We start from the raw sequence: 22,676 nt of genomic DNA on the forward strand, positions 1-22,676 counted from the left end.
AGGACTGACCTCAGCTTGGACCTGCACGGCTCAGGAGAAGAGAAGCTTGGGAGAATATTGGTACTGAGGAGGGGAGAAGACAGGATGGACATCTTTAGGAGGCTTACTTTAGAACTTTCTGGGGAGTTTGCACTGTACTGTTGATTAGAACAGGTTCCTGGTCCTGTCTTGCCTCTGCTAGACAGCAAGGCCAGCACAGATTAACACCGGCCTCCCCCACCCTGAGTGACTTTGCTCTGTGAGAGGTCAGAATGCTATCCTGGCAGTTAGTGGCCACCCACACTGAGGCACTTAGAGTCTTATAAACTGTTTCCTGTGGGTGATGTCACATCCTGGCCTACTGCACGGTGTGCCCGGGCCTTCGGAAGAATGAAGGTGGTGTTTCTGGCTGCCGCTCTTCTTTCTTTGGTCTCTATGTCCTGGGTCCAGGCAGTGTGGCTGGGAAGGCTGGATTCTAAGCAGGTAACAGCCTTCTTGGCAGCAGGTCCTAGGGCCAGGCCCTACCTTTAAGGCTACACAGCATTCGGATCCCCAAGAGTCAATCTGGATGAACATGGATGGAGGGAGTTAGACTGTGTGAAGAGTGATAAGTTCTTCAACTGCTTTGAGGGAGGGCTCGGTATCTCAGCCAATGCTTCCCCTAGTTCCTTGGGCCCTGGTACATCCTGGCAATGGCCTCCCGTGCCAAGGACTTCATGGTGGAGAAGGACATGAAGAACGTAGAAGGCGTCCTGGTGACTCTTACTCCGGACAACAAGCTAAGAGTTCTGTCTTCCCGGCATGGGTGAGTAGGCAACCCGGAGCTGGGGACTCTGTTTTAGCTTCCTCAGCAGGATCACCCTCCCCAGAGGGGCTGTCGGCTTTGTCTCCCTCATTCAGGTAGAGGACTGGATTCTGCAGACCATCTCCTAACTGCATGGTTGGCTCTTTGTGCTCCCTACTCCCTTGTGCTCCCCGGGTTAGTCTCCTCTGTTCCCGAGGTCCTCGGAGTGGCATGCTTCCTGCTTCTGTTGCCCTTTCTTTTTTTCCCTAGTGGAGTCTTCCTGACTCATTCACTTTCTGCCAGCCTGTGAATCTCTGTCCCTGGCCTCTGAGGGCATGACTCGATACTCCGTTGTTCTTTTTCTCTTTGAGTCTTTTGGAGAGTTTGGGTCCTTATTTCCACTGGCTTGGCCACAAGGTTTGATCTCTTCAGCAAGGAAGTCACCAGAGCCTCAGGCCAGTCTAGCCTGTAGGGTCAAGCTGGCCTTGTCTAGTGAAGTAACACACAGCAATCCCTGAGGCAGCTGGTGGGAGTTGTGGGGAAGTGAGATGAATGTCTCTTAAATGTGACTCATTTGGTGTGCCAGGCTGGCTGCTTACTGAGGTCCTGAGCCACTGAGACAGACTGGGGCACAGAGAAAGCCTTTCTCTCCTTCTGAGTCATTTCCTAAGTTTGTTCAAAGGGGATGACAAGGTTTCTGTCACCCATGGACCTGGGAGGACACGGAGGAGTGGGGACAGAGAGGTCTCAGTTAAGGTGCATCTTTCATGTGGCCTTCATAAACACCAGACCACATATCTGGCCGAGTGGCTCAGCAGTACATGGATGGGTGAGTTCCTGTTGTCCAGCAGGCTGTGTGACCAGCAGAACAGTGCACAGAGGCATCGGGAGAGGCTTGGGCCTATGCAGGGTTGGGCGGGTCTCAGGAGAGTTGAGGAATATTCTTTTTTTTTTTTTTTTTTTTTTTTTTTTTTTTTTGTACTTTGCTGGTCTTTGGAATGATCGGGTGAATAAAAACCAGAGTCTCTGAAGGCAGGCAGCTATATCCCTTCCTTTCCCCCTGTCTCTGACAGTCAGGGCGTCTGCACTGTGATCGTCACTTTGCAGAGTAGTTTGTCACCGTGCGCCATAGCAATCAGTCCCACCTATCACACAGCTCCATCTTCCCAGACTGAAACTTTGCCCCCATGTGACAGCTTCCCATCACTATGGCAGATTTACGAGGACGGAAGGTTTGCCTACGCCCATGACTCCAAAGGTTTCAGTCCTTGGTTAGCCACTGCCCCTGTTCCCCTGAGACTATGGTAGCTCAGGGCAGCATGGCGGAGAACACATGGCGGAGAAGGCAGCTCACTTCATGATGGTAATTAGAGAGAGAAGAAAAAGAAGAAGGAAGAGGAGGAGGAAGAGCAGAAGGCCGTCTCAACATTCCCTGGAAGGACACATCTCCAGTGGTCAAACTTCCTCCCACCAGGCTCTACCTCTTCCTCCCACTATGTGCAGAGGCATCAAGGACATTCCAGATGGAGTATCACTGGATCCCCATCCCCACTCCAGCAAATGATACCCCTTCTGTGTTTCCTGTCTCTCCATCCAAGGACTGGAGACCCCAGAGAAATGTCCCTACTAGAGCCTGTCTTGTCGTGATGGGGTGCTTCCCTTATCCCACATCCTCCACCCTTTCCATCTTTGGCTAGGTGACATCCCACTATGTGTGTGGGCTGTGTGCCCCGTTATCCCCTGATGGGGCAGTGCAGCTGTTAGGACCAACCTCTGCTTTCAGTTCTTTGGGGGACACACCCAGGAGTGGGATCCCAGGTCACACGGCAATGTCACAGTTAACCCGGAAGAGCTCTTTGCTCCCCTTACAGAGTGTGGCCCCTTCCTTCTCTTAGCCAGTGCTGGACATGGACACTTAGTGACCTCCATCTTCTGCACCAGAAATGTGCAGGCAGTGAGCCTTGACAGTGAGCAAACCTTGGCTCCTCAGAAGAGAGGGCTTATCCTAGAAGTGACCTGTTGGCAGGTGTCTGTGTGTCTAACTGGCCATTCTTTACCATCCGCTGCTCCCATATAGTTCTGACCTCTGCTCCTTTCATAAAGCTCAGGCTGTAGACAAGGATGGCTTTGAACTCATCATCCCCTTTCTCCACCCCTCAGTGCTGGGATGGCAGGTGTAGCTATTTCTGCACATCTGACTCATGTTTCTGATTCTGAGTCACAAACACAAAACAAAACAAAACAAAACAAAACAAAACAAAAAACCTAAGTGGTTACACATATACTTCCCAGTTTGTTTTCTGATGTTGGGAGGCTGTTGAAAATCTTATGTGTGTGAATATTCTGCCCGCATGCATGTCTGTGTACCATGTGCATGCCTGATGCCATAGAGGGCAGAAAAGAGCATCAGATTCCCTGGTATTGGAGTTAGGAATGGGGGTGAGCTACTGTGTGAGCATTGGGAACCAAAGCCGGGTCTTCTGTGAGATCAGCAAGTGCTGTGAACTGCCTGGCTGTTTCTCCAGGTTAGAGGGGGACTTTGTGTCTATGAAGTGCTTTTTAGTTCTGCATTGTGTGCACCCTGGCCTTTGCGTCTTAGGGCTCTGGGTGCCAGGACATGGGGTTAGGGTGGGAGTTTCCTTTTCCTTTCTTTCTCTGGAAGTCTTGAATCTTTGGTACATCTAAGACTTTGCCTTGTGAAAAAGTGTGAGGTACACTCAGGTGGCTGTGCAGCCCCACATTGCTGAATTATGACTTAGTTTATGACCTTTGTCCGAGGCACACGTCTGGGTTAATTTTCTTTGATTTTAACTTCTCTTCTGTTCCTGTGATCTGTTCATTGACCCTGACTTTGCTGTGGGTTTGAGGTGCACCTCCTGGTCTGATGGACCAGCTGATGCTGTTTTCCTTTAGAACCTCCCAGCATTGCTCACTGCAGGTGTCTTGTTCCCACCTCTGCAGGCACTTGTTTTGTCTAGCAGATCCTGCTGTGCTTCTCTTGTGTTTGCTCACCTCAGAGGGTGAGGCCTCAGGGGAAGTCTGGATAGTGTCTTCTAGCTTGAACCACAGGCTGATGTCTCTTGAGCCCTCAGCACCCAACAGTGTGGATCCCTTGGGAAAGAAAAGGAATAATGAGTGCCTCTGGGTCCCATGGGTTGTTTTTCTGGGTAACCCAGGCGTCATGAAAGGTGAACCCCTTCTTGGCCTTCCCCGCTAGTAGGCCTCGTGTGTGTCTCAGAGGCCTTCCTTCCATTGCTTCCTAGGCCAGATGGGTGTCGTCAGAGCACAGTGGAGCTGCTGAAGCAAGATTCCCGATGGGTGTTTGAGAACCCCTGTGAGTATGATGTCCCTGGACCTCCTCGTCCGATCACTGTGAAGGCCCGCCCCTATGTCTTCCCAGGCTGCGGTTGGTAGGGCCAGGCCTGGCAGGAAGGAGATCACTCAGTTCCAGAGCCCTTGGAACCCTTCTGTGGACCAATAAAAGATCTGACAGTCAGGGCCCTGGCTCCAATCCTCAGGGGAGAGAGGCCCCTGAACAGAGGACTTAGGCCTCATTTCTCCACCCCTGTGTGCCCAGATGCACATGGCAGGGGTGGGGGTGGGGGTGGGGGGGTCCTAGTCTCAATCCCTGGGCTTCTTCATGAGTTAAGAGGGCAAAGTGCCTGGTTAGCAGTTTTCTCCCTGCATAGGATAGGACTGGGAGAGGGTGATCTGATTGCTCTCAGTCACCCCAGGGCTGAGCTGGGGCAAGCGCTCATCTGTCTGTCTGTCCACCAGCATCTGAGAACTGCTTCTTGCTGGCACAGTGTAGGGGTCAGGGGCCTGGGGACAGCTTGACACCTCTGCTGAAGTTGAATAGGGTTTGGTTCTGCTCCCCATCTTGACTTTTAATCCGGGTCTCATGCCTCTTTGGCACGATGCTCCCATTCCCCCTGCTGCCCTGGATCTTGCATTTGCTCTCTAGCTATTGGCGTACTGGATTATCGGGTGCTGGGCACTAACTTCAAGGACTACGCCGTCGTCTTCACACAGCTGGAGTTTGGAGATGAGGCCTTCAACACAGTGGAGCTGTACAGTAAGTGGGGACGTGCAAGGTTGCTTAGGGTCCCTGGTGCCCCAAACATGGGTACTCTGTGTCCACAGTCCCCGGTAGGGAACATACAGGGACAAGCCCCAGCTACCCTGAAGTTTGCTAGGGATTGATGTAAAAAAAAGGGCTGGGGGGGGGGACGGGACACAGACACGCTCTCCACACTCTGACCATCTCTCAGAGGCTGCTCCTTCATGCCCAGGTCGGACAGAGGTGGCTAGCTACGAGGCCATGAAGCTGTTCACCAAATGGAGCCAGGGTCTGGGTTTCCGGTCCCAACAGCAGGCCCAGTTGCGGAAGGACCGTGAGTGTTACTAGTACTGGCCACAGGGGGGCGCAGGCAGGTCTGACACACACGGAGTGGCTGGGGTGCTGGAGGTGGTTCGTCTTCTTCGACTGGTTTGTGGGTGCTTCAGGGGATCACCTATGCCTGTCATCCATAGTCAAGTCTGTAGGAACAGTCTTCTTGGAAGAGGCTTGTGGGTAGGATCCTGGGAGCTGCTGCAGCCCTGTTCTCTCTCACAACTGGCTTTTTTTTTTTTTTTTTTTTTTTTTTTTTTTTTTTACAGTAACATGTGCACACAAGATCCTCCAGGTAGGCCACCTTTCCTGCACCACTCTTGACTCCCTGGGGCGCAGGTAGTGCCTGGGGCTTTGGGTGGACCTTTTTCAAAGCCCACGGCTCTGCAGGTGGGAAGGTCACTGAAGGTGAGGATGAAGGATGTCATAAGCCCCTCTCCAACTCTTGCCCTGGTTTTCAGTGACGCCACTCCCCGGAGATAGCATCACATCCTCGCATCCTGGTGGAGGTGAACAGGCACTGTCTTTACTCAGAGGCTAGCGGTGCTGGTGTTGGTTCTCTGCTCCCCTAGGCTCACGCTTGGGTTGAAAATAAAGCAATTTCACAAGTAAACCTGCCACAATGTGTCTTCTCTGGGGGTGGGATGGTTCCTGTGCTGTGGAAGAGGATGTCCCCAGAGATCAGACCATGGAACCACAGAGACAGCTCAGGGACAAAAGAATTTGATGCACTAATATCCCTTGTGAGAATTCTTGAGACTGAAGACAGGGATGCTGACTTTTCACTGGGGACAGGATGTAGCCACCAAGAATGGCGAAAGCTGAGGTGCCTGGGCTAGACAAGAACTGTATGAGTTTGTCAGGACACTATCAAGACAGTCCTGGACCACCAGAATCCAAGGATGGGGTCCAACCACCGATGCACTACCTAGTAGGAAGAGACACTGAGCATTTCACAGTATGAGAGCACAGATAGCATCCGCCAACAACTTACTAGGGGGTTAGCATCCACAGGCCGCCTAGCAGGAGGACACAGAATTCACAGACTGGCTGGCAGCGGAGTTAGGTCAGTATCTGTGAGCTTCCCAGCAGGGAGGTGTTCCCAGAACCCTAGCTCCTCTATACCTAGGCTCTGGCTGTTGGTTGGGGGTGGACACGGTGGTGCATGGAATTCCCAAAGGCCTGAGTCTATGGCCCCTCATTGCAAAAGGGGTATCTGGTCGGGAAATGGTGGAACAAAGTCATCTATTAGAAAGTAACATGGGGGGGGGGGAAGAAGGAGTAAAAGCTTGGGCACACAATAGTTCTCTCTCTGTCTGTCTCTGTCTCTGTCTGTCTCTGTCTCTCTCTCTCTGTCTCTCTCTCTCTCTCTCTCTCTCTCTCTCTCTCTCTTTCTTTCTCTCTCTCCCCTAGCCCTGTCATCAGCAGCTCCTGGCACTATAAATAGCCTTCCATAGGAAGTTCCAAAATTTATACCTAGAGGCCACTGTTTCCATCCCTCCTGTCTGCACACTTGCCCAAGAGTCTAGTCCCAGAGACACCCTAGGCTTCTGCCTCCCACCTTTGGCTAGGGTTATGAGAGTTCCAGGCACCCAGTGCCAGGTGAGGCAGCCCAGGCTGCAATCGTATGCAGATGTGTGTAGTTCTAGCCCTTCGGGAGTGAGGGATGTGAGAACCAGCCTCCGTATGGCCTCTGAGAACAGGATGGTGTCCATCTTCAGGGACCTCCCAGGCAGGCAAAGTCTGTTGTAACCAACCACCACCAGGGTGAAGTTCTCAGAAGGAGGGGCAGAGCTGGAAGTCACGCCTTCCCATCCCAGCAGCCGGAGTCTCCAGGGCAGGTCTGACACCACAGCAGGGCAGACACGGCAAGATACAGCTTTAAACTCAGAGCAGCTAAGGATGAAGCTGGAAATGGCCCTGGCCACAGCCCTAGCTCTGGCTGTGGTGTCCTGGACAGAGGAGTTTTTCCCTAAGGAGGCCCACACTCTCAACTGGGGCAAGGTAAGCCTCATGCCCCTTGGTACCTTCATCAGGTACTAGAGTTGCAGGGTACAAAGGCCACTTAGGACCAGAGCGCCAACTGTGGGGTCATCTGAGACCTCAGCAGGAGGGCAGAGCACGGCATCTGTTGAGCCCAGCTGTATTGGTTACCTGTCCTTGAGCCCAGCTCTGTTGGTTACCTGTCCTCTCCCGCTGCTGCTCCAGCCCTGGGACCTCTTGGAGATACCTCTGCTGCAAAAAGAGTGGGGTGGAGGGGCAAGCATTAGAGATGCCCTGAGGCGGAAGATTGCTGGTGGGGTGGCTGTGGGTGCAGAGGCAAGGTGGACAATGTAATAGCACGCACAGAGTTATTAGGATCAAGGAGTATGCATCAGGGAAAAGCTGGCAGCTAGCGGCCCAGGGACAAGTAGGAGAGAAAGTGACTGAGTGTCGGTGTTACAGGGAGGCCAGGAGGGAAGGAACCAGCTGTGTCTACCCTACCCACCCCAGGCTTCAGACTCCTGGGCACTTGACCAGCTAAGCGCCAGCTTCTCTTCAGCCTGGGACAGGGTAGTGTCCACCTGCAGATACAGATGTGGTCTGGGTCTTGGGAAAGGGTCACTTGCTGGGTCTGTTCTCTAGCTGGGAGCCTGGACAGGCAGCGTGGTATGACAGCTCCAACATTGTCCTCCCCTGCTGACCCCACAGTTTTCAGGCTTCTGGTATATTATTGCCATCGCCACAGACACCCGGGGATTCTTGCCGGCTAGAGACAAGAGGAAGCTGGGGGCATCTGTGGTGAAGGTGCACAAAACAGGACAGCTCAAGGTGGTCATCGCCTTCAGCCGGTGAGGGGACACGATGTGGCAGTGGTCCTGGTACGCCCTTGCAGATTGGCCAGGGACAGCTTCTCTCTGGGAAGAAGGGGCCAACAGGAAGCAGAGCGGAGTCCCCAGACAGATGGTTTCACTACCTCTTCCTTCCCTGAGACCTAAGAGCTGATTTGGGAGGAATTACGTGGCATTGGAGATGGAGTACTGGGAGTGGACCCCACCCAGACTGGCCACCCTGGCCCCTGACCCCCACCCCTAGGCTCCAGGGGCAGTTATGAGTAGAGCTGGAGAAGGTGGTGGAAGGTGGCCTTCTGACTGCAGCCCCTCACACCTGTCCCCCAGGCCTCAGGGGTGTCAGTCCATGGAGACGACCCTGAAGAAGGATAGAAAGAAGCCTGTGTTCAGGAACACCTGTGAGTAGAGATGGGCCATGGGAAACTGAGCCTGTGGCTGGACACCCAGGATGGGCCAGCAGGGTGGCTGAGGGCCCACAACTGGCTGAGTGACCAGGCCTGGGAGGTAAGGCCAGTGAGGAAAGACCATGCTGGACCAGCTGATGTGTTGGGCACCAGATTCTGTACTGTGGGTGGGCGTGGGTGTCCAGGCACTAGATTCTGTACTGTGGGTGGGCGTGGGTGTCCAGGCACCAGTGGCTGCTGTGCTTCTCTTGCAGTAAAGGGGATAAAGGGTTTCCATGTGCTGTCCACCGACTACACGTACGGCCTGGTCTACCTCCGCTTGGGCCGCGCAGGCCGCAACTACAAGAGCCTGCTGCTCTTCAGTGAGTACGCTGTGCGGTTACCTGTGGGTATCAGCACCATGGTGGGGGAGGGCTCAGGGGCCAGAGACACAGAAGTGAGGGAGGGCTGGCCAATGGGGAGGGAGGGCGGTTGGTGACTGGCGGTCTGAGAAGGGCTATGTGTAGGGTTGGAGGTGGCAGCTGCAGAGTCAAGGGGAGACCCTCACCAGGAGGGGTCTACTTGCAGGGGCTGCAGGATAGGGGAGCCTTGTGTGTTAGTGTTCAGATGCTGCCCGAGAGGAGGTTGAGGTGCCGGCTGTGAGTGCTGAGCTCTGGGAAATGGAGGCTTAGGATGAGGTGGCTGGATCCAGTGTGAACAAGGTGTTAGGGAAAGCACTGGGGAAGGTGACAGAAGTGATGTGGTCAGGAGGAGGGACACCGAGCCTGGCTGCAGCGGGGGTCTGTGGACAGAGCAGAGGAGAGGCGTGTTTTGAATGTATCCGACCTGGACATGCCCGGGGGAGGGCTGTTTGTAGGGACAGACTGGAGAGTGACCCTATCTCCTAGCCTTGGAAATGGGGCCCAGGCACAGAATGACAGTGAAGGAGAGCGTGAAAGATTAGGATGCAACCCTCCAAATGTCTTATGGGCACCCCTGCTGCTGTGATTCTGTCCCCAACTCAGACAGACAGAACATCTCCAGCTTCCTGAGCCTGCGAGAATTCTTGGACACATGCCATATCCTGCGGCTCACCAAGCAGGCCACCATCCTTCCGAAAGACGGTACTACACGGCCTCGGGCTCTTATTGTCCTGCCCCTCATTCTGCCCCATGAGACAGCTGGTCCATGTAGGAAATGTGCGTGCATGTGTGTGCATGTGCATATGTGTGTGTGCATGTGTGTGTGTGTGTGTGTGTGTGTGTGTGTATACCCGTGTGTGGCCACATGGTCTGCAAAGTCAACTGTGAAGATGCCTAGATGTCCTCTCCCCCCCCCCCCCCGTATCTGTGGGCTTCCTGCCAGCATTGTGTGTGCAGCGTCCCCAGCAGACCGAGGCGGCTTCCAGAGCATACAGACTCCAGTCGACACTCCGAATGGAGGCCACACAGCTCTACCCTCCTTAGAGTCCAGGGCAACTAGGACAAGGACCCTCATGAATTCACGACAGAGGTGGCAGCCAGTCCTCTCAGCACCGTGTTCTTGCCCACAGATTCCTGTGCACACACAATCCTGCCGTGACAGCCAGTCATCCTCTGCTCATCCCTTTGCCTTGAGAGTCTTCCAGATGCTGGAATGCTGTTCCAGGCGGTGGCTGTGGCATTCAGTGGGTGTTGGGTGACTGCAGTCCAGTGACTGGCTGACTGCACAGAGCCCGAGCTGTGACTGCTGCCTAGGCATCCTCCAATCCCAGCAAATTCCCACTGGCTGTGCTCAAGGCTCCCTTTGGTCCACCTGCCCGGCCGAGTGTGACGCTCACCCACACTTCACCCTGGGGAGGCTGAGCACAGACCACAGGCTCATCACACTCCCATTTTCTTCCTTTCTTTGAAACTGGGCTTCTTTATTTTGGGAGCTAGAGAGATGGCTCAGTGGTTAACAGTGCATACTGCATAGAATTCAAGTTTCGCCCCCAGCGTCCATATTGAGGGGCTCACAAGCACCTGTAACTGCAGCTCCAGGGGATCCAACAGCCTCTTCTGGCCTTTGTGGGCACTGCACACACACACACACACACACACACACACACACACACACACACACACCACCTGCCCACATATACATACAATTAAAAATAAAAATCTTTTAAAAGTTTTTATTTTCATATGTACTTTTTCTTGCATCCTTAGGGATGGTATTAAAGATGTGCACCATCATGCCAAACTCTGTGCATATTATTAATTATACTTCATTCTCATTCATTCTCCTTCCCCTGCCTCCCTCTTGCTTTCTGTCCCTCCTATCAACTGGTCCCCACTTTGCTTTCATGTTTCAACCTTCCTACATTTCCTCTTCTTACGTTTTCCTGGTTTTCTACTTTCATGACACATACATTAAAATCTAGACCTTGGGGCTGGGGAGATAGCTCACTAAGAGCACATGCTACTCTTCCAGAGCATCCAAATTCAGCTCCCAGAATCCATGTCAGGCTTTTGGGTCGAGGGCATTTATTTATACGTGACTTTTGGCTTATGAATGAAAACAGGATCCCGGGAGCCCGGATTCAGAAGAAGGCAGTCGATGTCAGGCCTGAGTTCACAACTTCCTGGGAAGGATCTAAAACTCAGCGTGTGGTGGGAGGATGGCAGCTGACATTAGGCATGGCCCTACAGCCTTCTGGGAAGGAGCCAGGAGTTAAATATGGTGGTGTCCTGAGCACCCCTCTAAGCCTTAAGGTCCAGGAATGTCATAGGGACCTGAGCTTCGGGTTCCCGTTTCTTCCTCTGATATCTCTGGTTCTTAATAATAGATGATGGTTACTGCAGAGCCAAGGACAGCTATGCCCTGCCATCTGACCTTAGCAATCTCTAGATTGTTGTTTCATTAGGGTGGGTGAAACCACCCTGTTCTAGGGGCCTCAGACTCCTTGTTTTCTTGGGTTGTAAGCACCCAGGACAGATGCTTTCTACTGCTGGGCTCTACCAGCGATGGCGGAGAAGGAGGAGAGGGGGGAGGGGAGAAGGTGGAGGAGAAGAAGTGGGGAAGAAGAGGAGGAGAAATGGGGGAGACATTGGGAAGAGGGAGCCATGGAAGGTCCAGTAGGCAGAACATGAGTCAGTCAGTAGATCTGGGTGCCTAGGTAAGCCCCACAGGGTAGACTCACAAAATCTATCTATCCCTCTGCCCTTGAAGGTAGCCTTTCTTGAAGCAACCAGCTGGATGGGGGCAAAGATGGTCTCAAGTCCCATAGAACCAGTCTTGCAAATCCTTGTGCTGTTTGCCACAGCCTGACCTGGATCTCATAAGACCCTGGTAAGGTTAGATCCACCCAGGGCCACTGTGGCCTCAGGAGCGCTTTAGATGCTCTTTCCCTGACTCATTTCACAGAGGCAGTGGCAGAGCTGGGGAGCTGGAGAGAGAGCCATCCGCAGTCAGATCACCGGTGAGTCATATATAATCATAATACCAGCCCCATGATGCTGGTTGCTGTGGAGACGAATCTTCAAGCTGGTTTATTCGGAGAACCTACAGGTCACATAAAGGAAAGGAGTGTTCTGGAGGAATGCTAGGGGCAGTGGACTGAGTGTGTGTGCACCCCCAGGTGCGTGTGTGCTCCCAGGTGCGTGTGCACCCCCAGGTACATGTGTGCCCCCAGGTGCGTGTGTGCCCCCAGGTGCGTATGTGCCCCCAGGTGCGTGTGTGCCCCAGGTGCGTGTATGCCCCCAGGCCTTGAGAGAAAAGATGATAAGGGGAAAACAGCGGCAACACAAAGCTCAGAGACAAGGCTGAGCATTCAGCCAGAAGGACAAGATTTTGGAATGAGTTTTGCCCGTGTCCTGGTTTCCTATAAAGTAAACCATTGAGAGATAGCCCAGACAAAGCTCTCTCCCCTGGCTTCCCTGATTGCCAGCTCTCGAGTAAAGCATAACATAACGAATCCATTCTTGTCGCTGCTCATTGAGTTTGCAGTGACAGACAGCAGGAATTACTGCATTCCGGAGACACATGTAGGTGAACCTATGCTTGTGTGTAACATGACAGATGGGAGGACACAGGTGCCTCACAGGTGTCCCCTCAGTGTCCATGTGGAGCTCTGGCCTGCAGTGGGATGACGGGGAGAGAGACCCTGTGGAAGGTTTGTGTTAGATGAGGCTGGGAAGGTGGGTTCTTGTGATGAGAATGAATCAGTGCCCAGCTGCATGAGGACACAGTGAGGTGACCCCTGCCAACTGGGAAGAGACTTTCTTTAGAATTCTTTCATATGGGACCCTCTTGGACCATCACCTCCAGAACTTTGAGACATAAATGCTGTTTAGGCCTCTGTCTAGGGTCCTAGGCTATGGCTGACAAATCCATACCCACGAGCCCACCTTAAATCCATGAGCTCTCTCAGCTTTTCCTGGGGACTCAGACTCTGAGGGGAGAACCCTCTGGGATGGCATCATCCCACTTCCTGTTCTGAGTGTGTGTGGGATGATGACAGCCTTTCCTGTCGGGAGGAGGAGAGACGTGGGATGACAGAGGGAGCCTCAATCACAGAACTGGACACCGTGTTCTGATGGAGGAGGCATAAAGACTCTGTGTGGTGAAAGAGACATTACTTTGAGCTCAGCCCACAGGTCCAGAGCCTCGAGGATCTCTTCCTGCTTCCTAGATCAACATGACCCCTGATTCCCACCCCCGCCGTGATCTGGGATGTCTATGTTTCTGAGTGAGGAGCAAGGCAGACTAGTCTCAGCTTCCTGAAAGCCCTGACTGCTACTCGCAGTATTTCTTCTCATCACTAAGCCACAGGGCAGGAGCAGGTCTCAGTGACTTTATTCTGTAAAGACAGCTCTAAAAGTGAGTAGCCGCAGACAGCCACTGACAAGTGTGCATACACACACACACACAGCAGTGCACACCCATGTTCATGTGTGCATTGCACGCTGACAAACAACTCCATTAGCACATATGATGTATAGGCAGAGAATGCAGAGCCTCATGTCAACACAGGCTCTAGCACAGGTAATGCACATACCCCATCTTGTGCACAGGGCGCAATCACAGTGGATCACGCACCTGCATACAACGTCTAGATATATGCATATGTGCAGAGTGTACATATGTACACCTGGACACTTATATGGGCACATGTATTTACACAGTCACCACGCATACACAATATGTGCATATACAGTACACACATTCATTCACGTGCGTACATATTCATCCATGCACATATAAGCCTGCATACAAATCCACAAACACTCCTGCTCACCCCATCTCTAGCTCAGGGCAGAGTCTGCTGTGTTAGTTTGCAATGAAGGAGGGGTTGTCCACTGCCCCTGCCCTTTCCAGAAAGACTGGATGTCTGGAAGGTCCTGTTTTCCAAGGGCATTAACACTCTGCTGGGCTGTGGAGGTCTAGGGCGGGATAGTGGTCAATGGAGCATCTTGGTGTCTAACATAGGGCACGACCCAGAGCTTCAGTAGCAGAGCCACGGATTCGGTCAGTTTTCCTCTAGTCCCTAGCAGGTCCCTATATGGGCCCAGGTACCAAGGAGACCCAAGTTTCTGATGGTCCAGTGACTTTGACACCATCTATTAGGAAAGGTTACTCTCTTTGCTAAGGGGAAGCCTGTCAGCTGCACAGAGCCAGAGACAGGCAGAAGAGCCTCAGGGAGGGAACCGTAGCAGGAAGTTTGATGGTACCAGACCTGTCAGAGGAGCAGCAGAAGGCAGTTAACTTCAGAGTGTCAGCTCACAAGGAAGCTCTTCCCTGATGGGTGAATTACGGACAGGCAAGGCTCAGAGACCACAGACTCCAGAATGTCCTTTGCTTCTGCTGAGCCTTCACACGTTTGCTGCTGCCATCTTTCTCCAGCACCTGGCATGGTGTGAATGGGTGTGGGGGATCCCACTGCCTGTAAAGTGGTGTGTTTATCTCATGGAAACAGCCTGCTCTACTATGGATTTTTATTGTTATGGTTTTGGTCCCTGGTCCTTTTAAGAGACAAGCCATGCCCACTCCCTCCCCATCCACTGAGGCAGGCTGACCTTCAGCTTCGGGCCTGAGCTAGCTCTCTTTTCCATCTTCCTCTCCGAGAGGCAGCTTCGCTTCTGCCTCTCTCCCCCTACTTCTCCGCTCCCCCCACTCCTCTCTCCTCTTCTCCTCTCTGTCTCTCTCCCCCTTCTCCCTTTCCCCTTCATAACCCCCTCAATAAATATTCAACCTCACTCTGAATGTTGTGTCTATCCATGTCTCTGTCTCCTGCCCGCCCGCCATGTGTCTCCCTGCCTGGGACCAGCCACTGCTCGGGGACCAGCAGCAATCTCTGCCTGGGACTGGCTGCTCCCAGAGCCTGCTGCCTGCTGCCACATGGCCCGCTACCACCATTTGGGACCTACAGTCTACTGCCTCCTGGGACCCATTTTTTAAAAGAACAACAATTATGAAGATGATTTCTTCTTAAGCTGCACTGTGTAATTGATAATAATGTTAGTTTAATTTTTTTTAATTTTTTTAATTTTTATTGTTTTGGTTTTTCGAGACAGGGTTTCTCTGTGGCTTTGGAGCCTGTCCTGGAACTAGCTCTTGTAGACCAGGCTGGTCTCGAACTCACAGAGATCCGCCTGCCTCTGCCTCCCGAGTGCTGGGATTAAAGGCGTGCGCCACCACCGCCCGGCCAATAATGTTAGTTTAAATAGAGTTTTGATGATTAAAAATAAAACGAGGAAGTGTCACACAGATAGGACACATGAGTTTCTATTGAGGAGTTGCATGGGCTGTGGCTTAGGTTAATGATTAAGAAAAACACTTGAAACCAGGCAGTGGTTGGTGCATGCCTTTAATTCCAGCACTAGGTAGGCAGAAGCAGGTGGATCTTGGTGAGTTCAAGGCCAACCTGGTCAGCCAGGTCTGTTACAAAGAGAAACCCTGTCTTGAAAAACAAACAAAAAAACCAAAACAACTCAAAACAAACAAACAAACAAAACCAAACAAAAAAGCCCCACTTGAGTCCCCGAAGCCCAGCTTCCTTAAATTCTTATAACCTTAATGTCGGGAGATGTGCTCACAGGTTTCAGAGTGCTTCACAGCTGACACGAAGCTTCAAAAATAAAGTTAGGCTAAGATGTTTTTGTTAAGTAGCTTCGGGGTGAAAAACCCAAGAAGACAATCTAAACTTTGAGAAAGTCACATAGTGGAATGAGGAACTCATTAAGGTCAGAGAACAAGAACAATGCGACCCTGAGCCGGGTGGTGGCAGTGCACACCTTTAATTCCAGCACTTGGGAGGCAGAGGCAGGCAGATTTCTGTGAGTTCGAGACCAGCTTGTTCTACAGAGTGAGTTCCAGGACAGGCCTCAAAGCAACAGAGAAACCCTGTCTTGAGGGGAAAAAAAAGTTTAGGCCTGTAATTCCTTATAAGATTACCCTTTAAGACAAGCAGTTAAGGACCGGCCCTTTGTAACTGCACTACTCAACCTGCCAACAAAAGAACTGGCCGAGAAACATACCCTCTGCTTGCTGGTATTCTGTTAATCTGTGACACGTTACTTAGATGTAAAGGTATACGGGTTCTTGGGATGACTTTGTTTAAATCATGCAAGGAGATGAAAAATATGCTTTTACCTGTATTTATTATAATCGTTAACTTGAAAAACAGAGTGTAACCACACTGCAATTGTACAGCTTTAAGACAATTCTGAAGCCATTTCTGACAACTCTCAGTACTTCCCTTCCTCCCCTGGGAACCAAGGACATAACAGCTATGCATGCACGTACTGAGATGTTGGGAACTTTCCATCTCCCTGAATAGGGGCAAGATAACCCTTAGGTGTTGACTCAGTTACTGATGCTTTGACTTAGTCCCTGGGAAGGGGCAAAGTGACCCTCAGAAGTTTCCCTTTACCTCATCTGATCTGGCAACCACTCTCCAGCCAATTACTGGTAATAGCCTTTTTGAATAAGCCAATCATAATAGTTACAGAACAATCCCCAGACACCCCTTCCTTCTGTGGTTTTTCCTTTTAAAAATAGCCTGTACCAGACATTCAGGGTCTTCTAGCCTCCCGACTGCTGGAGACCCTGTCATGACAGAATTAATAAAATCCTTATGCTTTTACATCAGTTGTGATATGAGAGATGGTCTCTTTGGGCGACTCCTCCTCCTTGGTGATTGGACGCTAGGGTCCAACATAATTTATATATTGCCTAACAAACTTTGCTGGGATATATAAACTGTAGGGAAGTATACAATAGAAGAATAAAGAAGAAAATTATCAAGAGAGTGTCTTTTTCCTTAACCCCCTCAGATAAAAAAGTCCCAGTGGGTTTCCCTTTGAGCCCTGTGCTGCTGGAGGGCTCAAGCCATCACCACAGATCTGGGGATGAGGTGCTAACAGGGCAGGAACCAGAGTGATCGTCCAGCCTGCTGCAGGTCTGACCTGCTAGGTGAATCTGCCCAGTCACTACATGGAGTCCCGGGCTGCAGAAGCAACCCTAATCATCTGGGCTGTTCCTAACAAAAGAAATGCAAGTTCTGCAACTCTACAGACTCTGGGGGCAATAACTGGAGTCTCAGGACTGTATTCCCTTAGGAAAGTCTTTCAGGCTTCTCCCAACTCCTAGTGATGTCAGCAGGGTCCTCATGCTAGGGTCATATGAAGAGGCTTCTTGGGTGAGCTGGATGACCTTGGACCAGCAGAGCTGGCAAGGAAGACTGGGAAAGCCTTCTCCTCACTTCTGGAGGTTTCTGGGCTGGTTCATTTGCCTCCTGGGAATCCACCTTGAATGTAGTTCTAGAAATGACCACTGGGGGCATCACTGTCTACAGTGCTCAATAGATCAAGAGGAATCAGGGTAGAGTCCTTAGTAGCAATTGTGTGTCTGACTCACTCAAAGGGACCTTTATCCCTAGCATCCTAGAGCAAGGTGGAACTCTCACAGGTGGGAAGTGGCTCCTGGTGTGCCAGGCTTTGTGACTTTTTTTAAGGCTAGAGTTGAATGGAGGGCTGTGGTCTTGGGGTCATCAGGGACAAAGGCTACGGGGGTCATTCATACTTAAATGTCAAATGATTGAATTGCTGTATAAGTCTACTGGTTCACTACGGTGTGACGATTTTTGGTTTTGTTTTGTAAACATTTACACGTGGATCTTTAGGCTCCTATCAGTTAACACAGTGAGTAGCCACAAGGGCTGCCGTGACCCTGGAGAAGAGGAGATCCTCCCACTTACTCGTGGAACTGTGGGAACTGTGAGACGGTACAATCACGATGCCAGGCAACTTTCCAGCTCTCCAATGTCAGGATGGGAGGGATCCTGTAACCCGGCAAGTCTGTACCTAGGAGCATAGATATTGAGAACGTACGTGCATATGAAAATGTGTATGTGAAGGTTTATAACAGCCTGGTGGAATCTGTGCCGATGTCTGTCAACTGAAGAGCAGACAAACTTGAAAAACTATATGTGAAGGTCCACTGTAATGGTCTGTCCTGTCTCTTTAAGAGGCAAGCCCCGCCCACTCCCTCCCTGTCAGCAGATCTTCCTGCTTGCAGCTTCCTCCCCCCACCCCCCCTTAAAGAGGCAGCATCTACCTCCCCCTATTTCTCCCCTTACCCCTTCTCCCTCTCTCTCTCTCTCTCTCCCTCCCTCTTTCTCTCTCGCCAGCCACCGTGTGGCTCCCTCCCCGGGACCAGCGCCTTTGGAGATCTGTGGCGTGGTCTTGTGGCGTATGCATCTGTCTCTCCTCGTGGCCTACTGCAGCCACTTGGGGAACTGCTCCATCCTTGCCTGGGACTGGCTGCTCTCAGAACCTGCTGTTTGCTGCCTGCTGCCTGCTGCCTGCTGCCACATGGCCCACTGCCTTTGCTTAGGGACCTGCAGCATCTGCCAGGGATCCTGCAGCATTTTTTTAATTAATCCGTTACATCCACAGTAGCACATTTCCCAGTAATCTCTTGGTGGAATCCATGCTTGTCCACTGAAGAGGAGATGAACATACATGGTCTGCTCTTTGGCAGGGGTTGGCGGGAGGGTTTCACTGAGCCACAGAAAGGAGAGAACTCTGACCTCTGACACATGCTAAACACTTGTAGGTCTAGAAAATGCTCAGGGCAGAAGCCACAGCCTCTGGCTTCCATCTCTGTGACAGGGCACACAATAACTGGAGGCACCTGGCAACTAGAGCTGGAAGCTGTGAACCAGCTCCGGGCTTTTCTTCACAAGAAGTTAAGCCAGCTGAAGCCTTAATGAATGGCTCTGCAGTGAAGCAGAAAATGGAATACATTGTCTGATACCCACTTCCCCGTGGAAGAGCCAAGCCAGCTGAAGCCAGCACGGCACGGCCATCAGGTTGGCTCTCCAGTGATGCAGATAACTGTGTGATGGAGACTCACTTCCCTGTGGAAAGGCCAAGCCAGCTGAAGCCGGAATGCTGTAGATCTGAGACTGGTGCTCACGGGAAGCCCTGTACAGTTGTTTGGGGTGAGGGCTTCCACAATGTCATTGATGAGCGTGTCTTTTGCTGATGTTTGAAAGGTCAGTCGCTATGCTTTAAAGACACGTCCTGTTGCCTGTCACGGCTCCTTACTCAGGGCTGCTTGTGACGACGGTGCAGGGGGCCACTTTGAGCTCCACATCTCCCGACTCCTCACTATCCTGCACCTCCCTTTCTCTGACATCCACATCACCCTAATTGTTCCTTGTCGTGGTACAGCTGTCCTCTGACACAGCCTCCATACCGGGCACCGCTTGCCTCTCAAGCTTAGCCCACAGCCTGAGCCTCTGCTCTCTGGACTGGAATCTAGGTAGTGGGCCAGCTTTCGTGGGACTTGAATGTTTCCTGACTCTGTTCAAGGGTTCACTGTTGGGCTTCTCTCACAGGTCTTCCTGTGGAGTTCTCAGACATTCTGCTTCTCTGGCCAGTGCCAACAGTATAGACAGAGGGGCAAGTCACTGTATATAAGTCAGAGCCTCCTTGGAGCTGGGGGTTGGGTGGGTGTGTTATTACCAGTGTGAACCCTGGTCTGAGTTAGGGGATAGAGGGAGGAACAGATGTGTGATTCCATCAACAATGCCATTGTCAGTGTCCCCTTCGGCCACAATGGACTCTGCCTTCCCGCACCCTTTTCGTCCCAGCGTTCACATCTGCCCGGTCCTTCTGTGTATACTTGACTCACAGGTCCACACAGTGTTTGGGAAGCCTAACAGAGCACACAGTACGTGCGAGAGGGGCCTCGCACAGCCCTCTTAGTATTTGATAGAACTATGAGACTGGAGTTCCAGCCTCCTGCTCACCCAGCCCATCTTCAGAGTGAGGACAGTGGGAACCCCAGGGAGGAGATCTGGGCTCATAGTGTGGATTTATCATTAAGTGAGGCCTCTTCCTCCCCATAGGCTCATGGGGCCTGGGATAGCCCAGGCCCATCCATGGCTTTCAGATCCTGCACCTTCCTTTCTGGGGAGCAACTTTCCAGAACAAGGGTGTGGAATGGCTGTGAGGTGTCCCAGGGTGTGGCTGGCAAAGCTTCAGCCAGACCATGACCATGGGCTTCACTTAGCATCCAATTGCTACCCAGGTTGGGCAACTTCCAATCACGTTCCTGTTTATGTGATATTTACTGTGACAGGACACAAGCTGTCCAACAATGTGTCCTCGTATCCAGGTAAGCAAGGACCTGGGAGAAACTGAAGGAGAAAACAAGGTGGTAAATTCAACCTTTCCCTCGGTGTGGCCGCCTCTGCACAGAGGACCATCTGGGACCGGTCCTGGCCCAAGGGGCTACTTTCCACTCCTTCTGACCTTAAGCCTATGTCACACAGCCCCTGCTGACCTCTGCCCTTTCCACATCCCAGCCTGGTGCGCCTTCCCTCTCTCCTCAGAACTACACATCTCCAAATTCTGCTCCTCCCACTGCCCAGGGAATGAGCAAACCCAGTTCCTCACACTGGGTCCTCCCACTAGGCTCAACTGCACACTAGAGGCTTTGTTCCCTTTGCAAAAGTCCATTCCTCACTCAACAAATGGCAGATTTGTTGCTTCCACCGGAATCCCATCAGATGGTTGCAGGGAATTCACAAAGCCCCAAAAAATCCTAAGAAGGTGCAGCTCCGCTAGCGCTAAGAAATCCAATTAGGTCAGATCAAACCAAATGAAAATGCCCATCGTTTTATTAAGTACGGGGCTCTCGGGTGGCCGAGTGCATGGCAGGGGAGACAGGAAAGTGGGGAGCTCATGCAAACCCGGAACCACATGCTTCTCCTCCGGGAGCCCATTTAAATACTCTGTGGGAGGGTCAGGACCTGGCATGATGGGATTTGAAGTCCAGACTAATATACTTCCAGGCCAGGGGGGGCTGGGATAGATGCTAGGGGCTGGGCTACGCTCCAGACTTAACATTAACAATTCCATGTCATAAGCTGTGTTCAGGAGTGTGCAATCACCACCAACAGCTGGTTCCACGCCATTCCACCCCCACAATAGAGACTCTTGCCTGTGAGCAGTCCCTCCATCACTGCTCTGGAAACTGACAGTCTGCTTTCTGTCCCCGTGGACAGCCCCTGATGGGCAATTTTATCTGTCTGTCTGGCTGTCTGTTTAGGGACAGGGTCTCTAGGGTCTCATTATGTAGCTTGGGTTGTCCTGGAACTTGCTCTGTAGACCAGACTGGCCTCAGATTCACAGAGATCCATCTTCTTCCGCTTCCTGAAGGCTGGGATTAAAGACATGTGTCTCCTGACACTTTTTTGTTTTGTTTTGTTTTGTTTTTGAGACAGGGTTTCTCTGTGTAGCAGCTCTGACTCTCCTGGAACTCTCTCTGTAGACCAGGCTGGCCTCGAACTCACAGAGATCTGCCTACCTCTGCCTCCCGAGTATTGGGGTTAAAGCTGTGTGCCATCATCGACTGCCAGCTGACAGGTTGTATAGTTGGAGTCCTGCAGCTTGTCTGTTGTGTCTATTCCCTGTGGGTCACTCACCCTCTAGGGTAGTTCAGAGGTTCCTTCCTTTCATGGCTAGATCCTTTCCTACTGCACATAGGGAACTGTACTCCGAGGAGCTGTTCCTGACAATGAGGGAGTCTTGAATAAACTCTGTAGTTTTACTTGCTTTTCGTTGATTTTTAGCAACACTAATTTAGGAGAGCACACAGCCGAGAAGTGTGTTATTGGTCTCTATACAGTTAGACAGTTCTGCTGGAGATAACGCCTCTGACCACTCTGGCCCAGATTACTTCCTGAGGACTTGGCAGCCCTCTGTGAAATCACTTGTTCCTCTCTTTTGCCTGTGTGGGTGTCTGGTGGATGACATCAGGTGCTTGACAACCCCGTGTTTAGACTGTAGCGCTGCCACTCTCTTCTGATTGTGAGTCACACAACGAATCATGACTCTTCCTTCCTTTCTTCCTTCCTTCCTTCCTTCCTTCCTTCCTTCCTTCCTTCCTTCTTTCCTGCCTTCCTGCCTTCCTTCTTCCCTCCCTCTTTTTCCTCCCTCCCTCTCTCCCTCCCTCCTTTCTTTCTTTCTTTCTTGACAGTTTATTTAAAAACAAAACAAACACCTATTTCTCATTGCAAATTGTAGGTTGCTGAAAAGACACTTTCCACATTTGGTCTTTTCTTTCCCTTCCCTTCCCTTCCTTTTAATTTTTTAATTTTATTTTTATCCATTCCTTTTATTTTTTAATTTTATTTTTATCCATTCCTTTAATTTTTTAATTTTAATTTTTTAATCCATTTTACATACCAACCACAGCTCCCCCTCCTTCCCCTCTCACCCCCTCACCCCCTCACCCACCTTCTCAACCCATCCCCCATCCACTCCTCTGAAAGGTAAGGCCCTTGGGGAGTCAGCAAAGCCTGGCACATTGAGTTGAGGCAGGACCAAGCCCCTCCTCCTGCATCAAGGCTGAATAAGGTATCCCACCATAGGGAATGGGGTCCAAAAAGTCAGCTCATGTATTGGGGATGGATCCTGGTCCCACTGCCAGGGGCCCCTCAAACAGACCAAGCTACACCACCGTCACCCACCTGCTGAGGGCCTTGTTCAGTCAAGACCCCATTTCTATAGTGCACAGCTGGCTCGCCACGGCTTCTCTCACTTCCAGCTCGTCCCCCACACCACAGTACCCACCTCTAATCTCCTCAGTCTGGAGGCCTTATCCCTCCTCCTCTAGCCTGGCTGCCTCACGAATGAATTCTCCCACCCTCAGAATGTTCCGCTGGGGTGGCTGACATAGCGTGCTGCTGGCAGATTCTCCCTGTGTGCTGCAGGCAGATTCTTCCTGTGTGCTGCAGGCAGATTCTCCTGTGTGTTGCTGGCAGATTCTCC

The 22,676-nt window shown here is 51.6% G+C and overlaps 2 protein-coding genes across 2 annotated transcripts; both read left to right on the forward strand.

Annotated features, from left to right (window-relative positions):
• The first annotated feature begins 369 nt into the window (after positions 1 to 369).
• Lcn6 (lipocalin 6) lies at positions 370 to 5,708 on the forward strand. The gene is made up of 7 exons (XM_038336501.1): positions 370 to 462; positions 645 to 784; positions 4,027 to 4,097; positions 4,728 to 4,838; positions 5,056 to 5,157; positions 5,423 to 5,448; positions 5,615 to 5,708. The coding sequence occupies exons 1-7, from the start codon at positions 370 to 372 to the stop codon at positions 5,615 to 5,617; spliced, it is 546 nt and encodes a 181-aa protein (XP_038192429.1). The 3' UTR covers positions 5,618 to 5,708.
• Positions 5,709 to 7,055: 1,347 nt separating this feature from the next.
• On the forward strand, positions 7,056 to 9,948 carry Lcn10 (lipocalin 10). The gene is made up of 6 exons (XM_038336502.1): positions 7,056 to 7,157; positions 7,845 to 7,984; positions 8,312 to 8,382; positions 8,643 to 8,750; positions 9,393 to 9,491; positions 9,920 to 9,948. Exons 1-6 carry the CDS (start codon positions 7,056 to 7,058, stop codon positions 9,946 to 9,948), a joined length of 549 nt encoding a protein of 182 aa, XP_038192430.1.
• Positions 9,949 to 22,676: the final 12,728 nt, after the last annotated feature.

This window comes from Arvicola amphibius, chromosome 7 (assembly GCF_903992535.2).
Source record: "Arvicola amphibius chromosome 7, mArvAmp1.2, whole genome shotgun sequence".
NCBI classification, from domain to species: domain Eukaryota; kingdom Metazoa; phylum Chordata; class Mammalia; order Rodentia; family Cricetidae; genus Arvicola; species Arvicola amphibius.

What these genes read in the sequence shown, in the direction of transcription:
- Lcn6 (XM_038336501.1), top strand. Translation starts at nt 370, where the DNA reads ATGAAGGTGGTGTTTCTGGCTGCCGCTCTTCTTTCTTTGGTCTCTATG. An exon ending in GAAGGCTGGATTCTAAGCAG is followed by an intron (nt 463 to 644) that starts GTAACAGCCTTC and finishes TGCTTCCCCTAG; the next exon opens with TTCCTTGGGCCCTGGTACAT. An exon ending in GGCCCAGTTGCGGAAGGACC is followed by an intron (nt 5,158 to 5,422) that starts GTGAGTGTTACT and finishes TTTTTTTTACAG; the next exon opens with TAACATGTGCACACAAGATC.
- Lcn10 (XM_038336502.1), top strand. Translation starts at nt 7,056, where the DNA reads ATGAAGCTGGAAATGGCCCTGGCCACAGCCCTAGCTCTGGCTGTGGTG. An exon ending in GCCTGTGTTCAGGAACACCT is followed by an intron (nt 8,383 to 8,642) that starts GTGAGTAGAGAT and finishes CTTCTCTTGCAG; the next exon opens with TAAAGGGGATAAAGGGTTTC. An exon ending in CAAGAGCCTGCTGCTCTTCA is followed by an intron (nt 8,751 to 9,392) that starts GTGAGTACGCTG and finishes TCCCCAACTCAG; the next exon opens with ACAGACAGAACATCTCCAGC.